Below are 20768 nucleotides of genomic sequence, written 5' to 3'. Positions count from 1 at the left end.
ACCAGGGTCACCACTTTGCTGCTATGAAAAGCATACTGTTCAATCATCATTATTATTAGGTCACACTCATGCACATTATTTAAGACAACTGATGGGAACTCTTGATAAAAATTGCCCCTGTTCACCCTGTGTGCTTCTCTTCCTTTCCATTTAGCTACTTACAAATGTTGGAAATGTGATTCCTAATCAAACCACCTAGACAAGGCCCTTTATTTCAGGCCCCGTGGGCTGCCTGTTCTGTGGCCTCACGGCAGAAGCCGAGGTTCCTGCTTTGTGGAGATGTGGTGGGGAAGGAAACAGGGGAGGGGAGGAGGGGGGTGGGGAGCAGGGCCCAGAGCTGATGTTTTTACTCACATGTGCTGGGAAGCATTGGGGTACAGTTTTGAAAATTGTGGGGCCGAGTCCTCGGGGCCGTGGGGTGCTGCGTGGCTGATCACCATCATAATGGGCCTATGGGGATACATTCTCTTAGACATTTTGAAGTAATTAATGCTCTCGTTAGTGATTAAGTCTGTGAAGTAGTCCTGAAACATACATTTGACACAAAACAAAAATTACAAAAGGTGACATTCATCAGATCACATTTGAATACTGCTTTCCTCAGAAGCATCTCACTGATTGAAGAGGTAAGGTCTAGAGCAGGGAAGGATGGTGAACTTCCCGAGACAGCAAAACATCTTCCGTAACAGAGAAAATCGGTTGCCAGTTACGTTCTAGGGTTGCTAATTTGGTAACATGCAAAACATTTATTTTAAGTAATGTACCACTTAGTGATGAAGAAAGAAAAAAGTCAAGTTCTGTTTGCCCAAGATAATGATCAGATCTGGCAATGCAAATGCTAGAGCATGAAACACCGGATACATTTTTCATTCTCAGCTTTCGTTGATGTAATTCGTTGACAAAAAATTTAATTACTTCAAGGGCAGGAAACACCCACGCCCACTACAAATTCACAGTGGCAGAACACACACACACACACACACACACGTAAATGCACAAACGAATAGATCTTTTCTTTAAGTTAAAAATTCACCTGTAGGAATTACACAATAATTACCAACGAAAACTGTGGCCCAAATCTGAGTGCACAGGGAAAAGCTGCAACATCTTATCAATTAATTTACTTGAAACACTAAATATGGGGAGCAGTTGATTCCTACAGATTATACTCTGTTAATTGCACTAAAATGATACAGCTGCTGGGAGAGCCTGACTTGTTAATAAAATGACTTAACCCGCAGTCCAAGGGGCTGATGTAAGTCTATAAGGGGGAGGGAAGAAATGGAATGAAAAGGAAAGAAAAGATGAAAACCTGTTTTTCATCAAAAAAATTAAACCACCTGTTTCCTCTAAATGTGTATCATTGGCCTGGAGCGCCAGTATAAACTTTATTCAGAAAGCGCCCAGGCAATGTTCACAATGTCAGAGGCTTCCAGGCATGACTAATCACATGTCGATTCAAGGACCAGAGCAGCTGCAGAAGCAGTGCCCAAGGGATGAAATCGGTCACATGTCATTTTTAGGACAAGTCCATAGGCTATCACCTTCTTCCATGGGAGTGTCTGTTTCATTCCTTTCCTCACTAAAAAAAGATATGTATTCTTTTCGGATACAGTTGTCTTTGACACTTAATCAGCTGTGATGATGGGCATGTTACGCTGATTTAGTCTTTGGAGGGAATCTTGATTACTTTGCTCTCCTTAGGACAACAGGGAAAGAAAGGTTAATAGCTTGAACAAGGAGCATGAAAAGCATCCCCACAGATGAAAAATGATAGCAGTGACAATTAGTGCACTTTGTAGGACACTGCTCAAATCTGCCTCCAAGGTCCCCACCAGCTCTCAACTTGGCTGAGTCTGGAAACCAATTAGCAATGTTTGTGAATTCATTTGCATTCATTGTTTTCTGAAGGGTATGGAAGAGGCTTACACCGTATCTCCCACCAAGTCCCTTATGCTTAAATCAGGCCAAATGGAAAGACAGCAATGTGCCAAAATTAAATCAAGGTCCCTCTTTCTGACTTCTACCAATGGCTCTTTCATAGTGATCTAAGCTAGATAAAGCAGATTCTTAGCTTCTTTTAGATAAATGAGGAAGAGATGGGTATGGCTAAAAGGAAAGAGGATATTTTAGGCTAACCAGTGGGCTAAATTCAAAGATATTTTCCCCTTTACTCTTGTGATCTGAAAATTGTTTTATTTAAGTTGGCAATCATAGAACCTTTGCGAATTTTAAAATAGTCTAATCTAGGATCCATTTGTTAGAGAACTGTGAGACATATCAACTTCAGTTTCTATGAGTTGATTTGGAAATCCCAGGACTGATAGCCTTAGAGACTTGTGTGGACTCCAGCTGCCACAGGGCAGGTGGCCTTGTCACATGTCTAAGCTTCATCAGACAGAAGTAAAAGCGAGGAGTGTGGTTTCCCAAGCTTTGATTATTGCACTTGTCTGCTCTTATTCTTCGATCTAAATCTGAAGCCACAGAACAAAATAGACTTTCACTCCAATGAAAAGCAAAACAGTACAAGATGAACATTTGACTATGTGGACACGCCCCTCAGAGGGGTAAAAAACCAAAAATTATCACAAGACAGAGTGGAGGCATCTATGATTTTCTTGATGATACTTTCATCAAAGGCTGACTGCCTTTCAACCTAATGAGGGGGGAAAAAATCACTATTCAAATTCAGTGGTCCTTGAGAGTCTTTTTCTTGCCTGGAGTTTAAAATTACCTTAAAATTTCTCATTCTAACATTGTGAGAACATAGAAAGCCAATCTTGTGGATAGCTTAACTCACTGAAAATGGCTTTTTCCTATTATGCAGAAAATAAATTGATGCAGTATAAAAGTGCCTGAAAATTACCTTTGCATAATCAAATCCGTGCTTTTCTTTGATGCCATTTCGACAAACAGTGTAATTATAGAAACGAGAATTCTTGATTAATCCAAGCCATTCTCGCCACCCAGGAGGGATGTAGCTGCCATTATATTCATTGAGGTATTTTCCAAAAAAGGCTGCAATGGGAAAAAAGGATTATTTTCTCATATGAAGTGATTAATCATAAATAAATGCATAAATCTGAAATTATGACTTGAAAAAGAGACAGTAGAACAAAAGTTAACCTAGGTAATAGTGGATGCCAAAATCATATTAGTGTAATACTCAGATCCTTTGGCAAAGTGACACACACACATTTTCCTTTTGAGTAAATAAAAGTAGCACCCAAATACGTGGATTATAGTTCAATAAAATCACCATAATGATCATGGTACTCTGGGTGCATCTATTTCTTGTGGTTCTACTGGGATAAAGGCAGAATGTACCCTCTTGTTAAGTTGATGCAACAATCAGAGAAGTAGGCAGTGTGATTTTGGAATGCTACCTCTGGGCAAATATTGGAGAACTGAAAGTTCAGTCTTTGTGATAAAACAAGTTCTCTAACTTACTGTTTGAGAGTTGTGACTTATAAAAACACAATTGAAAAGCTTGTCTTTGTTTTTGCATATCCAGAGAGTACAAATTTTCCAAATCAAGGAACCGGGGTAAACTCCGTTTTTTTTTTGGGACATGGTCAGGACTTTTGTGGCCACATATACATATTTTACATCATCAGTATTTATGTTATGTGTATTTTATGAATGTGTATGTCTATTATTGATAACAAAAAATTCTGGGGCTGGCCCGGTGGTGTAGTGGTTAAGTTCTCGCACTCCACTTCGGTGGCCCAGGATTCGTGGGTTTGGATCCCGTGGGCGCGGACCTACACACCGCTCATTAAGCCATGCTGTGGCAGCGTTCCATATACAAAATAGAGGAATATTGGCAGCAGATGTTAGCTCAGGGCCAATCTTCCTCATCAAAAAAAAAAAAATTCTGGCAACATAGAGTTACTACATAGATGACTAATTTTCATAGAATTAGGGTGCATAGAAGTATATGTGCCACAAACACTCCACTGCTCATTGAAAAGGCCACTGGAAAGACTTCACACTTGTAACTTTCACATCCAAGAAAGGCCACCATGCAACAGGGCTGACTAATCCTTTCTGAGAAGGAAACTTCAAATTTGGTCCTCTGCCAAAGATGACGATAGGAGAGGGGCAACGGGGAGAGTAAGGCGGGTTGGGATTTCTGCAACAAAATAGGTTAGATCTTGAAGTTGAATACCTTATGACTATGAGAAGGGTAGCCAAAAATGTATTGTTGGCACACTTTTGAGAAAGAGGGTCTATTTGTAATTATTGTAATTTCACCAGGAAAACACACATAAACAAGCATTATTATGGGTGACCCCAGTAGCTGTTTTGTCACCCTATTAGCCACACAGATAGCCTTCCCCTCAAGTATGAAGGACTAGAGAAAACTTCATTGTATGTCTGTATATAGAGGTATATGTATGTGAGTGTGTGGTATACATATACAAATACGTACATATAGATATAGGAGTGTGTGTCATACATACATTCATACACACATGCATGCAAGTTTTACTTTTTCTGATTTTTAAAAGGCTGCAATCTTTCATTTTAGGGAGGGACTGCATCCTATGGCCAGCCAGATGCCTTCCACGTCAAAGCCACTTCCCAGCTTCATTCAGCAGGTTTTACAAGTACCTCTACCTACATCCACGAAGAAAGGTAATTCCTGGATGACTGGCTTGAGATGATAAAAACAGATCCTAGAGGGCCGGCCCCCTGGCGCAGCGGTTAAGTGAGCGCGCTCCGCTGCTGGTGGCCCAGGTTCGGATCCCGGGCGCGCACGACGCACCACTTGTCAGGCCATGCTGTGGTGGCGTCCCACATAAAGTGGAGGAAGATGGGCATGGATGTTAGCCCAGGGCCCGTCTTCCTCAGCAAAAAGAGGAGGATTGGCATGGATGTTAGCTCAGGGCTGATTTTCCTCACACACACACACACACACACAAACAGATCCTAGAATCAAGTACTTTATTGGTGTTGCTCTTAAAGCACACATTTCTGAATCCTAAACTTATCCAACACACATCATTTCTGTCTCTTTATGGGACAGCTATTTAGCTTGCTTTCATCTTTGCTATTGAACTACCTGTAGAATAACCTCATCGGAAAGTTTCACTTGCCCCTTAATGCAATCGTCCAAAACGGAATTAATCATTTTCCCCTCCAAATTTACTTCTCTCCTCAGATAACCTTTAGTCCTCTGAGTGGCATAATCACCTTCGTGGTTAACCAGGCTTGGCACCCCAGAGCCTTCCCTGACTCCGCCTGCTCCTTTGCTCCTGTTGCCGAGTCGCCATCACCTGTAGGTTCTACCTGGGTAATAGCTCTCGAACCTTCCCTCTTTCTCTGATGCTTGACACCCCTCACGGATGCCCACAGTTTCCTGACTGGCCTTCCTAGCCACTAGCTACTTCTCATCGCCATCTTCCTGAAGACCAGCTCCGGTCACATCACCCTCTTCCCACAACCTTGGATGGACCCTCCTTACCTACAGAACCAAGTTTAATTTGATAGCTCACCATCCAAGACCTCCCTTGGGTCTGGACAAAATCCCTCTCTTTCCAACTCCCTCTTGCATTTCTGTTAATTAACTCTCTCTCTAGCTAATGTGTTTCCTGCTTGCTCTGGTTTCCATCTCTCTACCTCTGCTTGGGCGACTGCTCCACCTCCCTCCTCTCTAGTCTCAAGGCCAGAGCAGAGGCCATTTCACTCCCGGTCTCTGCCCCAACCCCACAGCAATTTGTCTCTGTGGCTCTAATGCCATCCTCTCTTTTTTCCTTGTGGCATAGTCATGTTCATATACAAGACTAATACTTCTTAGACTGTAAGGTGTTTGAGGACAAACATTGCCTTTGCCTCATCTCTGTACCCTCCACCCCTATCCTTGCACATAGTATCCAGGCTCCATAATTTTTGTTTCTTGAACTGGGGCTCATGGAGCCCAATGTATTCTGGGTTCTTTAACAGGTTCTAGACATGTTAAAGTCTATTTTGTGTTTTCACTTGAATTGTAATTTTTTAAAGATGATTTGATCTAAATATTTTCATAGAATAGAGCTTCAGAGTTGCTGAAGTTGATCTTTCTCATTAGATTTATTTTCTTTGAAGAGTTAACTCAAGTCTGAGAAACATGGCAATGCTTGTATATTTGCTGAATGAATGTTTATATGTTGAATCTCAAATGAGTGAATCAATCAAGTGGTCAATTAGCCAAACACCCGCTGCCTGAAGATTCTGCCAGGGCCCGGGAGCAGATGGACAGGTATACGACAGTGTCAGAGGGTCTCATTTCAGATATGACTCCGGATTTCCCCCCAAGCTGACTATACGCAGTAGGAATTCTTCTAATGAGGGGTTCTTGTCTTCAGAGACTAACCACCTTTTCACAAGAACCACAGGATGATTTTCCTTTTCCAACACAGGGCAATGTGAGTTGGCATCACAGGCAGCAGACCGAGGCAACACTCACCAACGTTACCTCACAAGAGGACTGTTTCCAGGAACCTTCCACTTAACAACCTCAGACCCAGCTCCTTCCTCTGGCCTGCTCCTCATCCCTGGGGGTTTATTCCATTTCTCTCTCCTTTTGTTTTCAAAGAAGTAAAAGAGTGTAGTGGTTTGGAATATACACCCGGAGCCAGCCTGCCTGGGGTCCAATCCCGGCTCTGCCACTTGCCAGCTATAAGTCCACAGCAAGCTACTTAACTCTCTCTACCTTCAAGCCCCCTTCTACAAAACCATGAAGATGATAATAATAATAGTGGGAGGACTGTTGTCAGGATTAAGTGAATTAATACACAGTAAAGTGCTTAACACAGTGCCTGGAACAAAGGCTTTTTATGTGTATTATTATTAGCATCACTGTTACCGTTATCCTTTCAACTCCTCGTTCTGATTTTAAATAATTTGACCATTCTGCAGTAAGAAAATCTTGTTCCAGAGTTCTGCACTCGTGCATTGAAAACATCCCTTGACAGGTAACATATTTTTCTTCTCTAATCTGAGTTATTTTGTGGCAACAAATTCTCTCCTATTTAGCTTACATTTTCCTGCTTAATTAGCTTTTAGATTTTTCCTGCTACTTTTCCCTTGGTTCTCTGTTTTTTCCTCTTGGGGCAGCCATGCCACATCATTCCTGCCCTTCCCTCACTGTTTCACTCGTTAGGTTATTTTGTATTGTTTCCCACCCATTGCCATGGCTCTTGCCCTTCTCTTAATCCTCTCATAAACTATTCCTTCAAGTCTCTTAATGGGCCCTGTTATTCGCCTTAGAACTCCCTCCAGGTTTTCGGTGTCTCTGTGTTAATGGAGTGTAAAAAATGTACTCAGTGTTTCCAGATATGCCCTCACCCATCACACTTGTTCCAAGAGAGCCCGGGCCCTCATGTGTCACGACGCAGCACCCCAGTGTTGTCAGCTTCCTGTTACTCCGGCCTTTCTTGTTGCCTCGTGACACTGAGACTCATTTGTAATCACCCCTGGCCTCTTTCAGCATTATGTTTCCTGGCAGTGCTCTGCAATTGATTATCTGGGCTTCTAATTATTTTCCTCCAGCTGTATTATATCTCTTTCTCCCTCCCTAAGGTGAATTTCATTTTCTTGCCCATATTGCCATTATATTATGTGTAGTTTGAAGTTTTTCTATCCTTTGGTGTTGGCAATTCAACTCAACTTACTACCATCTGATTCTGTCACTAACACACCCTCTACTCGTCCTTCTGTATCACTCTCTTCTCTGGGACACCATTAACACTTCCCTTCACAGCTGTTTCAGAAGGTGGTAGGGGGTCGGGTGACAGGGAGAGAGATCAGAAAGAGCTGAGTATAATTACTGCCGACTTTAGGCCATTCTGCTTCTGTCCAGGATTGTCTTAGAAAAATTTCCTTGAACTATGTGAAGCAAAGGAGTTTAATTTTGTCAGCAATAGTAACTACACAAAAGATTTCTGATGCTGTGGAGAATTTTTTTTTTTTATGAGGAAGGTCAGCCCTGACCTAACATCCATGCTAATCCTCCTCTTTTTGCTGAGGAAGACTGGCTTTGAGCTAACATCTATTGCCAATCCTCCTCCTTTTTTGTTTCCCCAAAGCCCCAGTAGATAGTTGTATGTCATAGTTGCACATCCTTCTAGTTGCTGTATGTGGGACGCGGCCTCAGCATGGCTGGAGAAGCGGTGTGTCAGTGCACGCCCGGATCCGAACCCGGGCTTCCAGTAGCGGAGTGCGTGCACTTAACCGCTAAGCCACAGGGCCGGCCCTGATGCTGTGGAGAATTTAAATCTTATTTAATATAACAAATGATACACTAATTGAGCTTTTACTCCATGTAATTGATAGATTTGGGGTGGCAGGATTTCACTAGTAGTAACTAAAAATATACACAATTTGGAATCAAGTTAAAATTATAATTTACTCTTATGTCAACTTCTACAGGAGTCTGGTTTCCCCAACTAGATTGTAAGTCTAATGAAGACAAGAATTGTACTTGATATCTCTTCACATCTCAGTATCTAGTGTACTAGACATAGCACACTCACTAATATGGCTCAATAAATGGCATACCATTTGTGATATGTGGTATGCTACATCTTATGTTTATGTACTTATCAAAAATCTATAATACCATAACACATAAAAATAAGAATAGTAGTTGTCTTACCTTACGTTAACTCTACATTTAAAAAAAATCCCATATTAGAGAATAAATAAATATATTTGCTATAGGTAACATAAATTTTTAATGTAAAAAGACACGAAACTAGAAAATTGATTAATATGTCTAAATCATTTTGTTATAAAAAGATTAATTGCAGATCTCTATTAAATATTGGCCCTTCCACCTCAGTGCTATGAAATAGAATTAGTATGGCTAAAATTTAATTCACATGTGATTGTATGCATCCTGTGTTATGATTATAATTTAAACACTACAATTTTTAAGTGAATCAATATAATAATTACAGTGATTATAATAAAATTACAATATAATTTTGGACAGGAAAGAACACTTAGGAATCATTCTAGTCCAATCTCTGCATTACACAGGTTGGAAAACTGGCCTGTACAAGTTCTCAAAACAAATTAAAGGCAGACCTGGGACGTGACTCCAGCTCTCCTCAGTCTTTGTTCAGGGTTTTTTCTAATACTTGATTCTATTTTTCAAATGTGGATTATTACTTTTACCTTAAAACTTATGCCAGGTTTTCCATTCATGTCTATGCCCTCACAAGAAATTTAAACTAAAATTTTTTTTGAGCAGAAAGGCAGGATATTCATTTTTATGATAGATAATCCAATATCATTCCCACTTCACTTGTCAGACCATAAAATGCAAGACATGTTACTGTATTTTCCCCTTCTTGAACATTTAAGCTGTTGTACAGTCATATTTTCCATGAGTAAACTTAGAAAAATTTACGCTATAGCCAGTCCAAAAATATGCTTCAGTTCTGAAAAAGAAAAAATCATGTCATACAATGGTAAATATAATATTGGATCCATTCGATTCATTTACATCCATGTATTCTGGAGGCCTCCCAAAGTGAGCCTCTTAGTAATTTGTCTTCTCTGAGTCATTCTTCATGAAACTGATTGCTGCTTTGTGCTTTTCTCTAGATGGGTATTTATGTAGAATACATATTTCAGCTTCCTTCATTATTTTTCTTAGATTATCAGCTAAATGTTCCAAATAATGTGTTCATTATTAGGAAAACAATACAATCTTTATATGTTGGCTTTCTTCCCACCAGTTTAGTGGCTCATCAATAATTATGTTGGTTTAATACCCATTCACCAATTCTCTTCATTTCCTAAGATGCCTGTCATCACGATGTGCTTATTTGTGTATTTTCAAATGAGTCTCTGTCCCTGGATGGATCAATAATTATCACAAAGACCTCTTTATTTTTCCTAATTGTCTGAGACACTTCAATATTTTCCCATCAAAGATAAATTCAAATTATATAGATCTCTATCATGCCATTTTAGTCTTCCAATTTTTAATTTTTTGATTTAATGGGAACATCATAATTTATTTTCCTGAGTGCATATCCTCCTTTTTCTATTCCTAACTAGGTATTTGGAAAAGTCTTTGTTTCCCTTAAAGAATTCCTTTTCCTCTGTAGGATGACTCACTATAAATTCCATTATTACCTAAGTGTCTAGACCCCTGGGGAGAAGGTTGGCTTCAGAATCAGATTTAGTTTCCAGGAGCAAATTTCTTCTCCCTGGAGAAGACAATGACCTGAAGCAGGCCCTCTGGGCTGCACAAAAGGACTGACAGTTGTCATTGGGAAAGGCTTCTGGAGTGCAGTTTCCTCTTCGACTTAACCCTAAGGTTGGAGCAGCATACTGAAAGAGCCTGAAGACCAAAGTCCCAGTGCCTGCTCTTCCCATAGAACATCAGATGTGTCACTTCAATAAGTCATCTTAACCTTGTGGGTCTAAGTTTGTTCATCTGAAAATAAGGGAACTGAACTAAATCATGGCTGAGTTTTATTCAAGCTCTTGTAATCCATTCTGGAGCAGATACAGCATAGTATAATGAAACAAGTACCAGATACACCATTTCTCCAGAACTTACTCATCTTCTTTTTCTCCTTTCTTGATTTAGCCCCGAAACAAATTAGCAAGCCCTAGTTGACCGCTCTAAGTCCTGGCAGGGACACAGAGGTGTCACCCTGAATCTCTATTTCTTAGGATCTCATGGCCGACGCTGTCCATTATCAGTCTGGATACAGTGAAAGTTCTAACTCTCTGTTTCAACCCTCTATGTTTCTATGTCTGCTGGTTGTTAGTACTGTTAACTCTATTCCAACTGCTATTTATAAGGTTTTCACAGCCAGTTTTTTTGGAAGTGGGTAGCCAGGTCCTTCTTCCTAGTCTATCTAGTCTGGAAGCTCTGCTGAAACCTGTCCGCCATGGGTGACCCTGCTGGTATTTGAAATCCTGGTGACACAGCTTTCAGCATCACAGTAACACTCAGTCACCACACCATGACAACCCACAAATGGTGGTAAGGTTCCCTGACCGGGACACGAACTCTGACCATGGTGATGAGAGTGCTGAATCTTAACCACTGGACCACCAGGGCTGACTATGTCTGCTACTAGGGATTAAATTATAGGGATCCTGGGAGTTGAAAGGCACTGATTTCACACAACACTTCCCATAAATAAAACAAAATTTGGTGGTTAAAATCAGAAAGCAGGCATTAGGGGACCATTTCTGATTTTGCTTCTGAGCTGGTCACACAATATTTGATATCCCCACCTCAGTCATAAAGTAGAGCCAAGTACACTCGCTGTCTATGAACCCTACAGGGATGTTTGATGGATTTGCAAATTGCTTTAGAGCTCTGAGATGAAAGGTGCTATAAATTTAAATTACTTATGTGAGAAAACACACTTAGTTAGATAAGGCACTCTGAGCAGCCTAGTTTCTTTCCTAACCATAAGCAAGCACTCTTGAGATTCATGGGAGGAGCTTCCTCTGTGAGTGGAGATCTTGAGATGCCTGTGAACAACAATGCTATCATATTCAAAATCAATATTTTCACCCATAAATAACAAGCATTAAGTGCCCACAGGGCGCTCTGCAAAGCAAATGGCCACATAATTCCTGAGGCCAGCGGGAAAGATTAATTTCATTTTTTAAAGAGATTTGAGAGAATACATTTATCTGAAATCCTTTACTTTTAAATCTTTAGAAGAGAGAATCTGTAGACCTGAAAATTATTTCCAACAAGCTTTAATGATATCCTTAAGTCTTATGAATAAGTCTAGGTGGTTCTGAAAAAAACTATTTTTGCACTCCAGCCCCCTTATTAATATGCTGGCTTTCATTCATGAAGAAATGCTCAGAAAATCCGAGGAAAGCATCTAAATGCTGGGAGAATAAAGGCTTTGGAGGGCAAACTTACCAGAAAGAGCCTTGCTGCTTTCTTAGAAAGACTGGCATGACGTTCATGACCTCTCTTGAAAGAAGTCCCCAATTTTCAAAAGACCAACTAACTAAAACCCTCTTCTTGCCCTGTGTAGGTTAAACAGTGATAGTAGGCGTAGCAATTAGGATGCCTTCCTTTCCTGGAAAATGGAGGTGAATATTTGAAACCTAAAAATAACCACAGCTTAAGCTAAAGAATCTCCAAACTCTATTAATTATGAATGAATGAATAAATGAATCAATAATTTATTTGGTTTATTCATTTGGTTATTAATTCACTAAATAATTTTGATCATTTATTGTGTCCCAGGTCCTGGGGTAGGTGCTAATCAGTTTCAAAACACTTGATATTTACTCATTGAAAGAATCAACAGGAATTTACCAACATCTAAGCTAAACCTCAAGGTGTGCCATGATCCCCTGAGATTTAAGAGGTTGAGATAAGCAGGCAAACAGGATGAAAACTCCTCTGTTGCAGGTTGTCCTGGAAAATTCCAGTTGCTGGGTGCTCTGATGGGTACAGCACTTTCATAATGTGTCCACTGAGAATCATTCTGACTTTAAGGGACTTGTCATTGGTACCTTCTTCAGAGTAAAGAAGTAAGAGATGGAGAGGATATTGATACAGAAGAAAAGCCTAGACTACTACCATTTAGGGACTTATTGGAACTTCACATATTTCATTACACAATGCAGTCACCTGTGTCTAAGACGTATTACCAGAGGTTCACGGGCTCGGAAGTTCACCCTTTACCTGTTCTGTAGCCAGTGTTGTTAAGATACACAGCAAAAGTCCGAGGTTCGTGCATTGCCTGCCACGAGGGTGAAGAGCAGTTCTCGTTGTTGGTGTAGACGTTGTGGTTGTGCACATACTTCCCGGTAAGCATGGAGGACCGTGACGGGCAGCACATGGGCGTGGTCACAAAGGCATTGGTGAAGGTGGCCCCCCCATGTTCCATAATCTTTCTCGTCTTGTTCATGACTTGCAGGGACCCTGAAAGGCACAGTTGCAGGGTTGTTTAGCAGGGCGCACCAGACCAACATCCATTTATGTTGTGTCACTCGGTGACTCTGTTCTCCTGATTTATGAATTTCCGTCTCTTGGCTTGCAGGAGTCTAAAATTTGACCAGCTCTTATTTCCAGAACAAAATTAAACATTTGGGATCCTACCCTCTTAAGTACTTTGCAGAATAATAAACACATTTCAGCTTCTCCTCTCCTCAATCACAAAGAAAAAAAATGCAGGCTAATCTGATAATTAAAGCTAGAATTTTAGATATGGAGCAGATTCAAAGGCCAACAGCCCTTTGAAGATTACCGGAGGACAATAGGCTGGTACATAAAGTATCAAACCCCCAGCCCACCACACATGCACAATGTTGGTGACATTGCAGAGATGACCAGATATAGTGTTTCGATCATATGAAATAAAAGAGGAAAACAATTTTTTTCCTATTAAGTAGAAGTCCCCCAAAATGCCTGTATTTAGTTTAAAAAAAAAGGTCTTAATGTAACTCGGTATCCTCTAGCACTCACAAATACCTGCCAGTTTGTCTATCACGATAGCACTACCAGTTTATATTTTTACCTGTTTACGTAACTTTAAAAGATAGCTTGTTTGCTTGTGAAAGAGCTATGATTCTACTGCACTCAAAAGTATTTGCATAGTAATAAAATATTCCATTTTAACTGTAAAGGATGAAATTATAACATAAGATTGCCGAGGAAGAAAAACAATTCTATTTCAATTATTCTAGCCAGGCAAACACTGCAGCTGAAACACATCCAAACACTGCAGAAAAAAAGCACAGGCCAGAATTCAATAGTCTTTTCAGGACTTGTCGAGAAATGCACTCAGAACACTACAGCCAAGCCCATTGCATTTGAATCCTAGAGCCTCACATTTCCAGCAGGTCCCACTTCTTCCAAAGAAAGGAAGAAAGTCCATGTGGTTTTCCAGCAAGGAAGGAAATCGTAATGCAAACCAGGCAAGCACTCAGCGCAGAGGAGAAGCGTGCGACAGTCCAAAAAGCCACAGCTAGCCTGATTTTTTCACATACTAGCTTTTATCGTTCACAGGAAAGACAAGAATACAGGATGCGGGTTTCTAATTGGGTCTCGTTAGAGCCCCCTAAAATATGCTTCAGTTAGGGGACTCCTAACTGCTTTTTCTCCTCTTGTTATCTTCAGGGGATCAAGCAACCTTTTTGTAACCAGTGAATAACATGTAGTGAGCACCCACTTCATGCTGAACATTCTATCAACCTCAGCACTCTGGGCTGCTCCCCTAAGTGTAGCACTAACAAAAGAAATGGAAAATTCTCCGCTGCCTCTGGTCCTCAATAGTAAAGTATCTAGATGAGAACCTACATATAAAAATCACTTGGGGATATTTGCAAAGCAACATACACAGAGGAGTGCAGATATGCAGCAGCAGTACATATAAGGTTGGAGGGGAGCTGAGTGAATGTTTAATAAGAGCTCTGAAACAAGAAAGAAGGACAAAGAGAAGGAAAGGAGGAAGGAAAACGTGGGATGGGTGGAGTGTACTGTCAGCGCATGAGGAGGATGGTATGTGTGGTGCTCTGAAGGTGGGAAGAAGTAAGCACAGTAAGGAGGGCAGCGCATTGACTTTCTGGAATGAAAAAGAATATGGAGAATTCTCTTGATGAAATGTGGGAGGCAGAGTTAGCAAATAGCTTGGAGGCTGGGCAGAGATATTTGGATTTGATAGAATTGACAAAATGGAGGCAGAATAGCTTCTTTGTCAAAGGCATGAACAGCATGGTAAGAAAAAAGTCACTGAGAGGTGTTGCAGTGGCAATGTGGCAATGGGGGTATATGATGGAGGAGGAAATAGGTGGGTCCACCAAGGGTACTGCCAAGAGGTCGCTGAAGCCGTCAGGCCATGAGGTGATAAGAACCTGAGCTGTATTGTGTCTCTAAAACAGAGCGACTCTAGGAAGCAGATCAAGAGACACTGTAATGCATCAGAAGGCTGTGAGTTGACTAATACCTCCAAGTTTTCAGCATGGGAAGAAAATTGGAGAAGTAATTGTTTCACTGTTGGTTGAGAAGTAACTAAAAAGAAATACGCCCTATAGAAGACCAAAAAAGTTCATTTTAGAAAAGTTGCATTTTTTATTTGTGTTGCTTGATCATACAGGGGGAAGCATCCTGGAGATAAACAGATGACTAGAGACGTGGGAGTAGGGAGGGAGTGAGAGGTAGATGCTGAAGTCTATTCACTTACTCCTCTCTCCTCTTTAGATATCTGCAGCGCTTACTGATTGTAATGTCTTGAATTTTGGAAAAACTCTGCTGACACTGTTGATGGATTTTCATTGTCTAATAGTCTCTTCATTTCAAAGAATGAGCTCTCCAAGTTTCCTTTATGAGACTAGCTGAATACAAATTTAAAAAAAGAAGCAACTGGAAGCCATCTTCCAAGGTCCTGAATCGCAAAGCTGCAATCTCCAGTTTACAGACTCATTTGAGCTGCAAATACTGGATGGTAGGTGGAAATCTGATCTCAGGTCAAATAATACGAAAACTGGGGCTAAAACTTAGCCCTATTCGTAATCTCCGGACTTGCCCCAGCCTCTCCTCTCATTCCAAGTATCACTCTTTTCTTAATTAACTGAGCTGATTGTGTTGAGGTCCTGAAGAAGCCCTCTAAATGCCCTGCTTCCAACCAGCCCACATGTCAAAGGGATCTCTGAAGACATTTGGTCCCCACAGTCACTGTGACCACTGCAGCTCCACCATTAGGGTTGCTGAACATGATATCTGGCTTGAAGTTTCTCAGTAAAGAGAGGATTCTGGCACAGTGCTTCTCCAACTTTACAATTACCTAAAGAGCATGTTATATCACAGAACTCTGAGCCCACTCTGAGATACCAATTTAGTAAGACCAGGGAAGGGCTGGAGAATGTGCATTTCTAATAAGCTCCCTGGGGATGCTGATGCTGCCTGTCCATGGACCACACTTGGAGAAGTAGTCTAGGATGCGCAGAGAACAACGGACGCCTCGAGCTGGAAGAGACTATAGTGGGTGCCTCATTTTAAGAAATCTAGGTGGCTTGGGCCACTTCCAAGATCCTGCAGACAGGAAGAGGAAACATTGATTCCATACTTACTCTAGGCCAGTTCTCTTCTAACCGCTTCACTTGCATCAACTCATTTAATCCTGACAATAACTCTCTGTAGTGAGTGCTATTATTTATTACTCCCATATTACAGATGATAAAACTGAGGGGCAGAGGGGTTAAATAACATGCCTAGGGCCACACAGACCCTAAGCAGCAGAGCCCAGATGGAAATGCAGGCAGTCAGCAAAGAGACTATGCTCTTAAACTCCATCTAGGCTGAGTACTGGTGACATTGGTGTTTTCAAGACTGAGAAACAGAAATGATGTCTGCTTATAGTCAAGATCTGTCTTACTTTCTGTAATCACATATTTTGCTTCATCTGGCCTCTTAGTGGAGATACTAACAGACACTAACACCTGCCTCCTAAGGGCTGAGGTGATCTCAGCAGCTCAGGCCCAGGTGAGGGGTGAGTGGGCTGGAGATGCATCTGTCTTCAGTAGCTGACAGCCACACTGGTGTTAAACGCTGCCTCTGATCGTGGTGAATTATCTGGTTGGACGCAGGTGATGGAATGCAGGAACCATACTCTGCCCTCTGCTGAGTTAGGATGCACCAGTAAGGAAAGCACAAAGCACTCTCTTCTTCTTTATGGCTTTGCACTGATTCATGTCAGTCAATAACACTGCCTTGCACTGTGTCTATCACCACTGTGATTGTACCACTGATGTTTCCTTGGGAAACTCCACCAAAAACTATCCTGTAATCAAACGCATAATTATGCATTCATGGCTGTTGAGACTAGTGGATGGGAGCATGTCCTGTCCCATAGTTGGAAGGGCTCAGTTTTGTTTTAAGCTGAAGCTCCTTACCTCCCTGTGTTTCAGACTTTTGGTGCCTAAAATGCAAATCATGCTGGTTCTTCATGAGAAGAACAATTATTTCATAGGAATGATAGGAAGCCTAAGACTCACAACAAGATTCACAAGGCAGGGTTTAGGAGGAGGAGAATGAAAAGAGAAAGGGCCTTGGACTTGAACTTGTGTGGAAACATTCTCCACTTTGCCACAAATTAGCTCAAACAAGTCATTTACTCTCTTTTGGTTTGTGTTTCTCATCTGTAAAATGGAGCTAATGAAAGCTCCCGTGCCTAGTTCACGGGGTTGTAAAGGAGCAAATGGCACGGGGCTGCGATTTCACTTTTGCTCACCTCAACCCCCGCATAGTTTTCTCCCGCCTTTTCCATCTCCCTCTCTGCAATCTACATCTGAACTCCAAAGGCAGGGACAAGGGTAGAGAGGTTACCATAGACCGAATGTGTCCCCCCAAAATTCCTATGTGGAAACCTAATGACCAATATGATGGCATTAGGAGGTGGGGCCTTTGGGAAGTGATTAGATCATTAAGGTGGAGTCCTCATGAGTGGGATTAGTGCCCTTATAAAAGAGACCTCAGAGAGCTCCCTTGCCCCTTCCACCATGTGAGGACACAGTGAAAAGACAGCAGTCTATGAACCAAGAAGAGGGCCCTCACCAAACACCAAATCTGTTGGCACGTTGATCTTGAACTCCCCAGCATCTAGAACTGTGGGAAACAAACGTCCGTTGTTTATAAGCCACCAGGCCACCTAGTTTATGTAGGGTATTTTGTTATAGCAGCCTAAATGGACTAAGACAGAAGTCAACTACCTTTTCTATTCTTTAAGACTTAAAATGTTAATGCTGGCTTATAGTTAAAAATATCAATTCTTCCCACTCCACACAAACTGTGTCCGTCCCCCAGCCCCCCGTCCCCACTGCTTAGGCAAGAATCTTGACTTCATTATTGTTTCAAGTTGTCCTGTGAGGTGGAAGCCTGACAGGGATGCTATGAAGTGACTGTAATTAGGTTCAGTAGCTGGCGTCAGGGCACAGCTGACTGGGCTGGCTTGAGGACAGGGAAGGTCCGGGCCACAGCTGAGTCTCATGACTGCCAAGAAAAGCTGTCCCAGTGCCAGAGTTCCAGGTTGGGACCAGGGATGTCTGCCACTGCTCCTGCAGGAGTGGGGATGCTGTAACAGCATTCGACTGTGGACCAGGATGCTGCTAGGTCATCAGTGACTTGGAGGGCAGAAGTGACACTCTTTGGAATCCTGCAAGATCCACCAGGTTTGCAAGTTTGGTGGAGCTAAAAATCAAGGCTCCAGGAACAGTACTTTGGATGTAGCCTGTGATAGGTTATCGGGACTGGACGGAACTATGGCCAAGAATTTAAATCGTTCTACACACTCCAATTCATTTATTCCCAAATCATCTGTGTGAAAAAGGTCAGGAGGGAGAAAATGTTCTACTAATCTGAATGATTCTACCAAAATCACATAGAGAGCTTGAATTACTTCATTTATATGCTAAACTTTACAACAAAGCTTTACCTTTCCTGATTCAAATATCTTAGCATTTGATTATTCAATATTTTGTACTATCAAACATTAAAATTTTTATTAAGCCTGTTTATCATGTCCAGAAAAAACCCCACAAAATCAGCAATTCAGTAATAAATACTGTCATCATCATCCCTTAAGGAAATCCCAGGCATGTGGGATTCATATACACCTGGTTTCCTAGAGAGATACAACTCCATGTGGATTGCAGCCGTTCATGGTTTGATGAGTGATAACAACAAGCAAACATAACTCTTATTAGTTATGCAGTGTTGTTTCTAGATGTCATTGTTTTACGAGGGAGTAAGGTTAATGCTTTAAATATGTAAATAGTCTTATACTAAACACATCACTGCTATTTTCTCATGCCAACCTTACACGGTGATATTTCCCATATTAAAAATGGCTTTATTGATCTATTGAATATTTTAATTCTAAAGCATAGGGAAAAAATAACATAATAAAACATTATACCTTTTTCTACTAAAACTATGGAATTGGTAGGAAAAAAACAGGTATTTCAGCTAAAACCAGAGGGGAAAAACAAGTTGGGGGAAGAAGGGACCAAGAAGCAGATAATAAATCTGTCTGGAATGTTTCCAGGTCACTAAGACTCATTATTTTTTTCCCCCAAAGAACAAAGGGCCATTAAAAGTGGAGACTAGTTTCTTAGGGGAATGGAAGTTAAAACGCCTACAGGGCTAGACAGAGAAGGTAGGCAAGCGAAGGCAGCCAAGTATAAGAAAAATCACGGGGCTTTCGTCTTTTCAGTGCTTCAGATTTGACAGAGATGTGGCTGTACAGAATTTTCTGCTGACTATGCGAAAATCAACAGTATGGAGTTGATAAATGGCAACTGCTCCTTGGCTTAAGTGGTGGGGAGCGATGGAGAGTGGTGGGGACCGGGTTCAACTGGGGAGGACATGCCCCACATGATGGAGGCAGCTTTGACTTCCCTGGAAGCATTCAACTGATGGCTGCTTCATGGGAATGCAAGCCCTCATTCTTCTGAATTTTCAAGAAAAGTTGGAATCTGGATTTTTTTTTTTTTTTTTTTACATAGAATCACCGGATTTTTAAAACGTTGCCTTGATTTTAAAAAGTGTGCTGGTCAAGCAAAAGGCATCTGTGGGCTAGCTCTGGACTGCAAATCCCATTTGTGACCTCTGCTTTAAAAAACAAAGTTTTTCCAAACATTTATGGTTTCTTAATTCCACTTGTGATCTAAGAGAATTGGGTCAGCGTTACCGAGATGTTAGCATCAGCCCAATTTCCTAAGAATATAAGAAATGCCACATTGAGTCAGATCAACGGTCCCATCAGCTCACTGTTTTGTTTCTCAGAGTGGCACCAAGGGACCATTTGGGAAAGATTTAGAACCTAATGTTCTTGACTCAGTCTCAGAAAGTTAGGAAAATCTTGAAAGCATTTCTGGTTTTCTTCTTTTCGATTTATAAAATATTTCAAGTACAGGAAATATTAGAATAAACAACAAATCTTCTAGCTTTATCGAAGCTTAACATTTGATCATAGCTGCTTCAGATATATTTTTAAAATTTTAAAATGTGGATACTGTTGGTGTCCTCGATTACCATTTCTTCCCAGAGGTAACCAGCATCCCAAACTTCATGTTAATCATGTTCATGTGTGTTTTTCTAGCTTAAAAAAAATGGCAAACCTTCACCCATTAGTTTAGTCTAAAAACCTAAACTATTTACAGGTCTAGGCACAACCTGAACAACTTCTGAAGTTGTGGAAAAAGCAAATCCAGAAGTAAGAGAACCGTTGGTTAAGTCATTTAATCTTTCCACAGATTAAGTTTTCTCCTGAGATAATGATCTTTGTTCTACCCACCCAACTTGGGTGGGATGACAATAACATGCAATAATGAGAAGGAATGTTCTTTGGAAAAAGACAAAATGTTATCCACACGCAAGGTTCTAGCACTTTTATTAATGAATTCCTTATGCATCTTACTGCCTTCACGAAGTACTAGTTTATTTTATGCGTCCTCAGACAAAGTTGAGGGAGTGGCCCCTATTCACACTGAATAAGAGCTTTCCTTCCCAGCTTGATTTCATAAACTTTGACTTGATTTCATAAACTGAGACAATCCTTCTCAGTCTTTGTCTTTCCAGACAAAGAGGTAGAATTGTTTTATTCTTTCCCAAAAGGAAAAGTATTCGGTTACATTTTTTGTAATTGTTTTTCTAAGCCTTTCCTAAGTCTGTTATATCTTTTTGGAGGCACACTAGCCAAAACTGCCTGCAGTATTACAGACGCAAAGAGTTTTGCTTAGGTCAAGATTTATTCAAGCACTTGGCAAATATAATT

The 20768-nt window shown here is 41.0% G+C and overlaps 1 protein-coding gene across 9 annotated transcripts in view; it reads right to left on the bottom strand.

The window, feature by feature from the left end:
• The window catches only part of SULF1 (sulfatase 1), a 181286-nt gene that overhangs the window by 65851 nt on the left and 94667 nt on the right, over window positions 1-20768 (bottom strand). For all 9 annotated transcript variants that reach the window (XM_058528839.1, XM_058528833.1, XM_058528834.1 and 6 more), the window contains 3 exons: window positions 12680-12919; window positions 2867-3018; window positions 355-524 (listed from right to left, as the gene is read on the bottom strand). In XM_058528839.1, the coding sequence (XP_058384822.1) occupies window positions 355-524; window positions 2867-3018; window positions 12680-12919 (562 nt within the window). The remainder of the gene's footprint in view (window positions 1-354; window positions 525-2866; window positions 3019-12679; window positions 12920-20768) is intronic.

This window comes from Diceros bicornis, chromosome 33 (assembly GCF_020826845.1).
Source record: "Diceros bicornis minor isolate mBicDic1 chromosome 33, mDicBic1.mat.cur, whole genome shotgun sequence".
NCBI lineage: Eukaryota > Metazoa > Chordata > Mammalia > Perissodactyla > Rhinocerotidae > Diceros > Diceros bicornis.
Note: the sequence above shows the minus strand (reverse complement) of the source record. Positions and strands in the feature narration are given on the sequence as shown.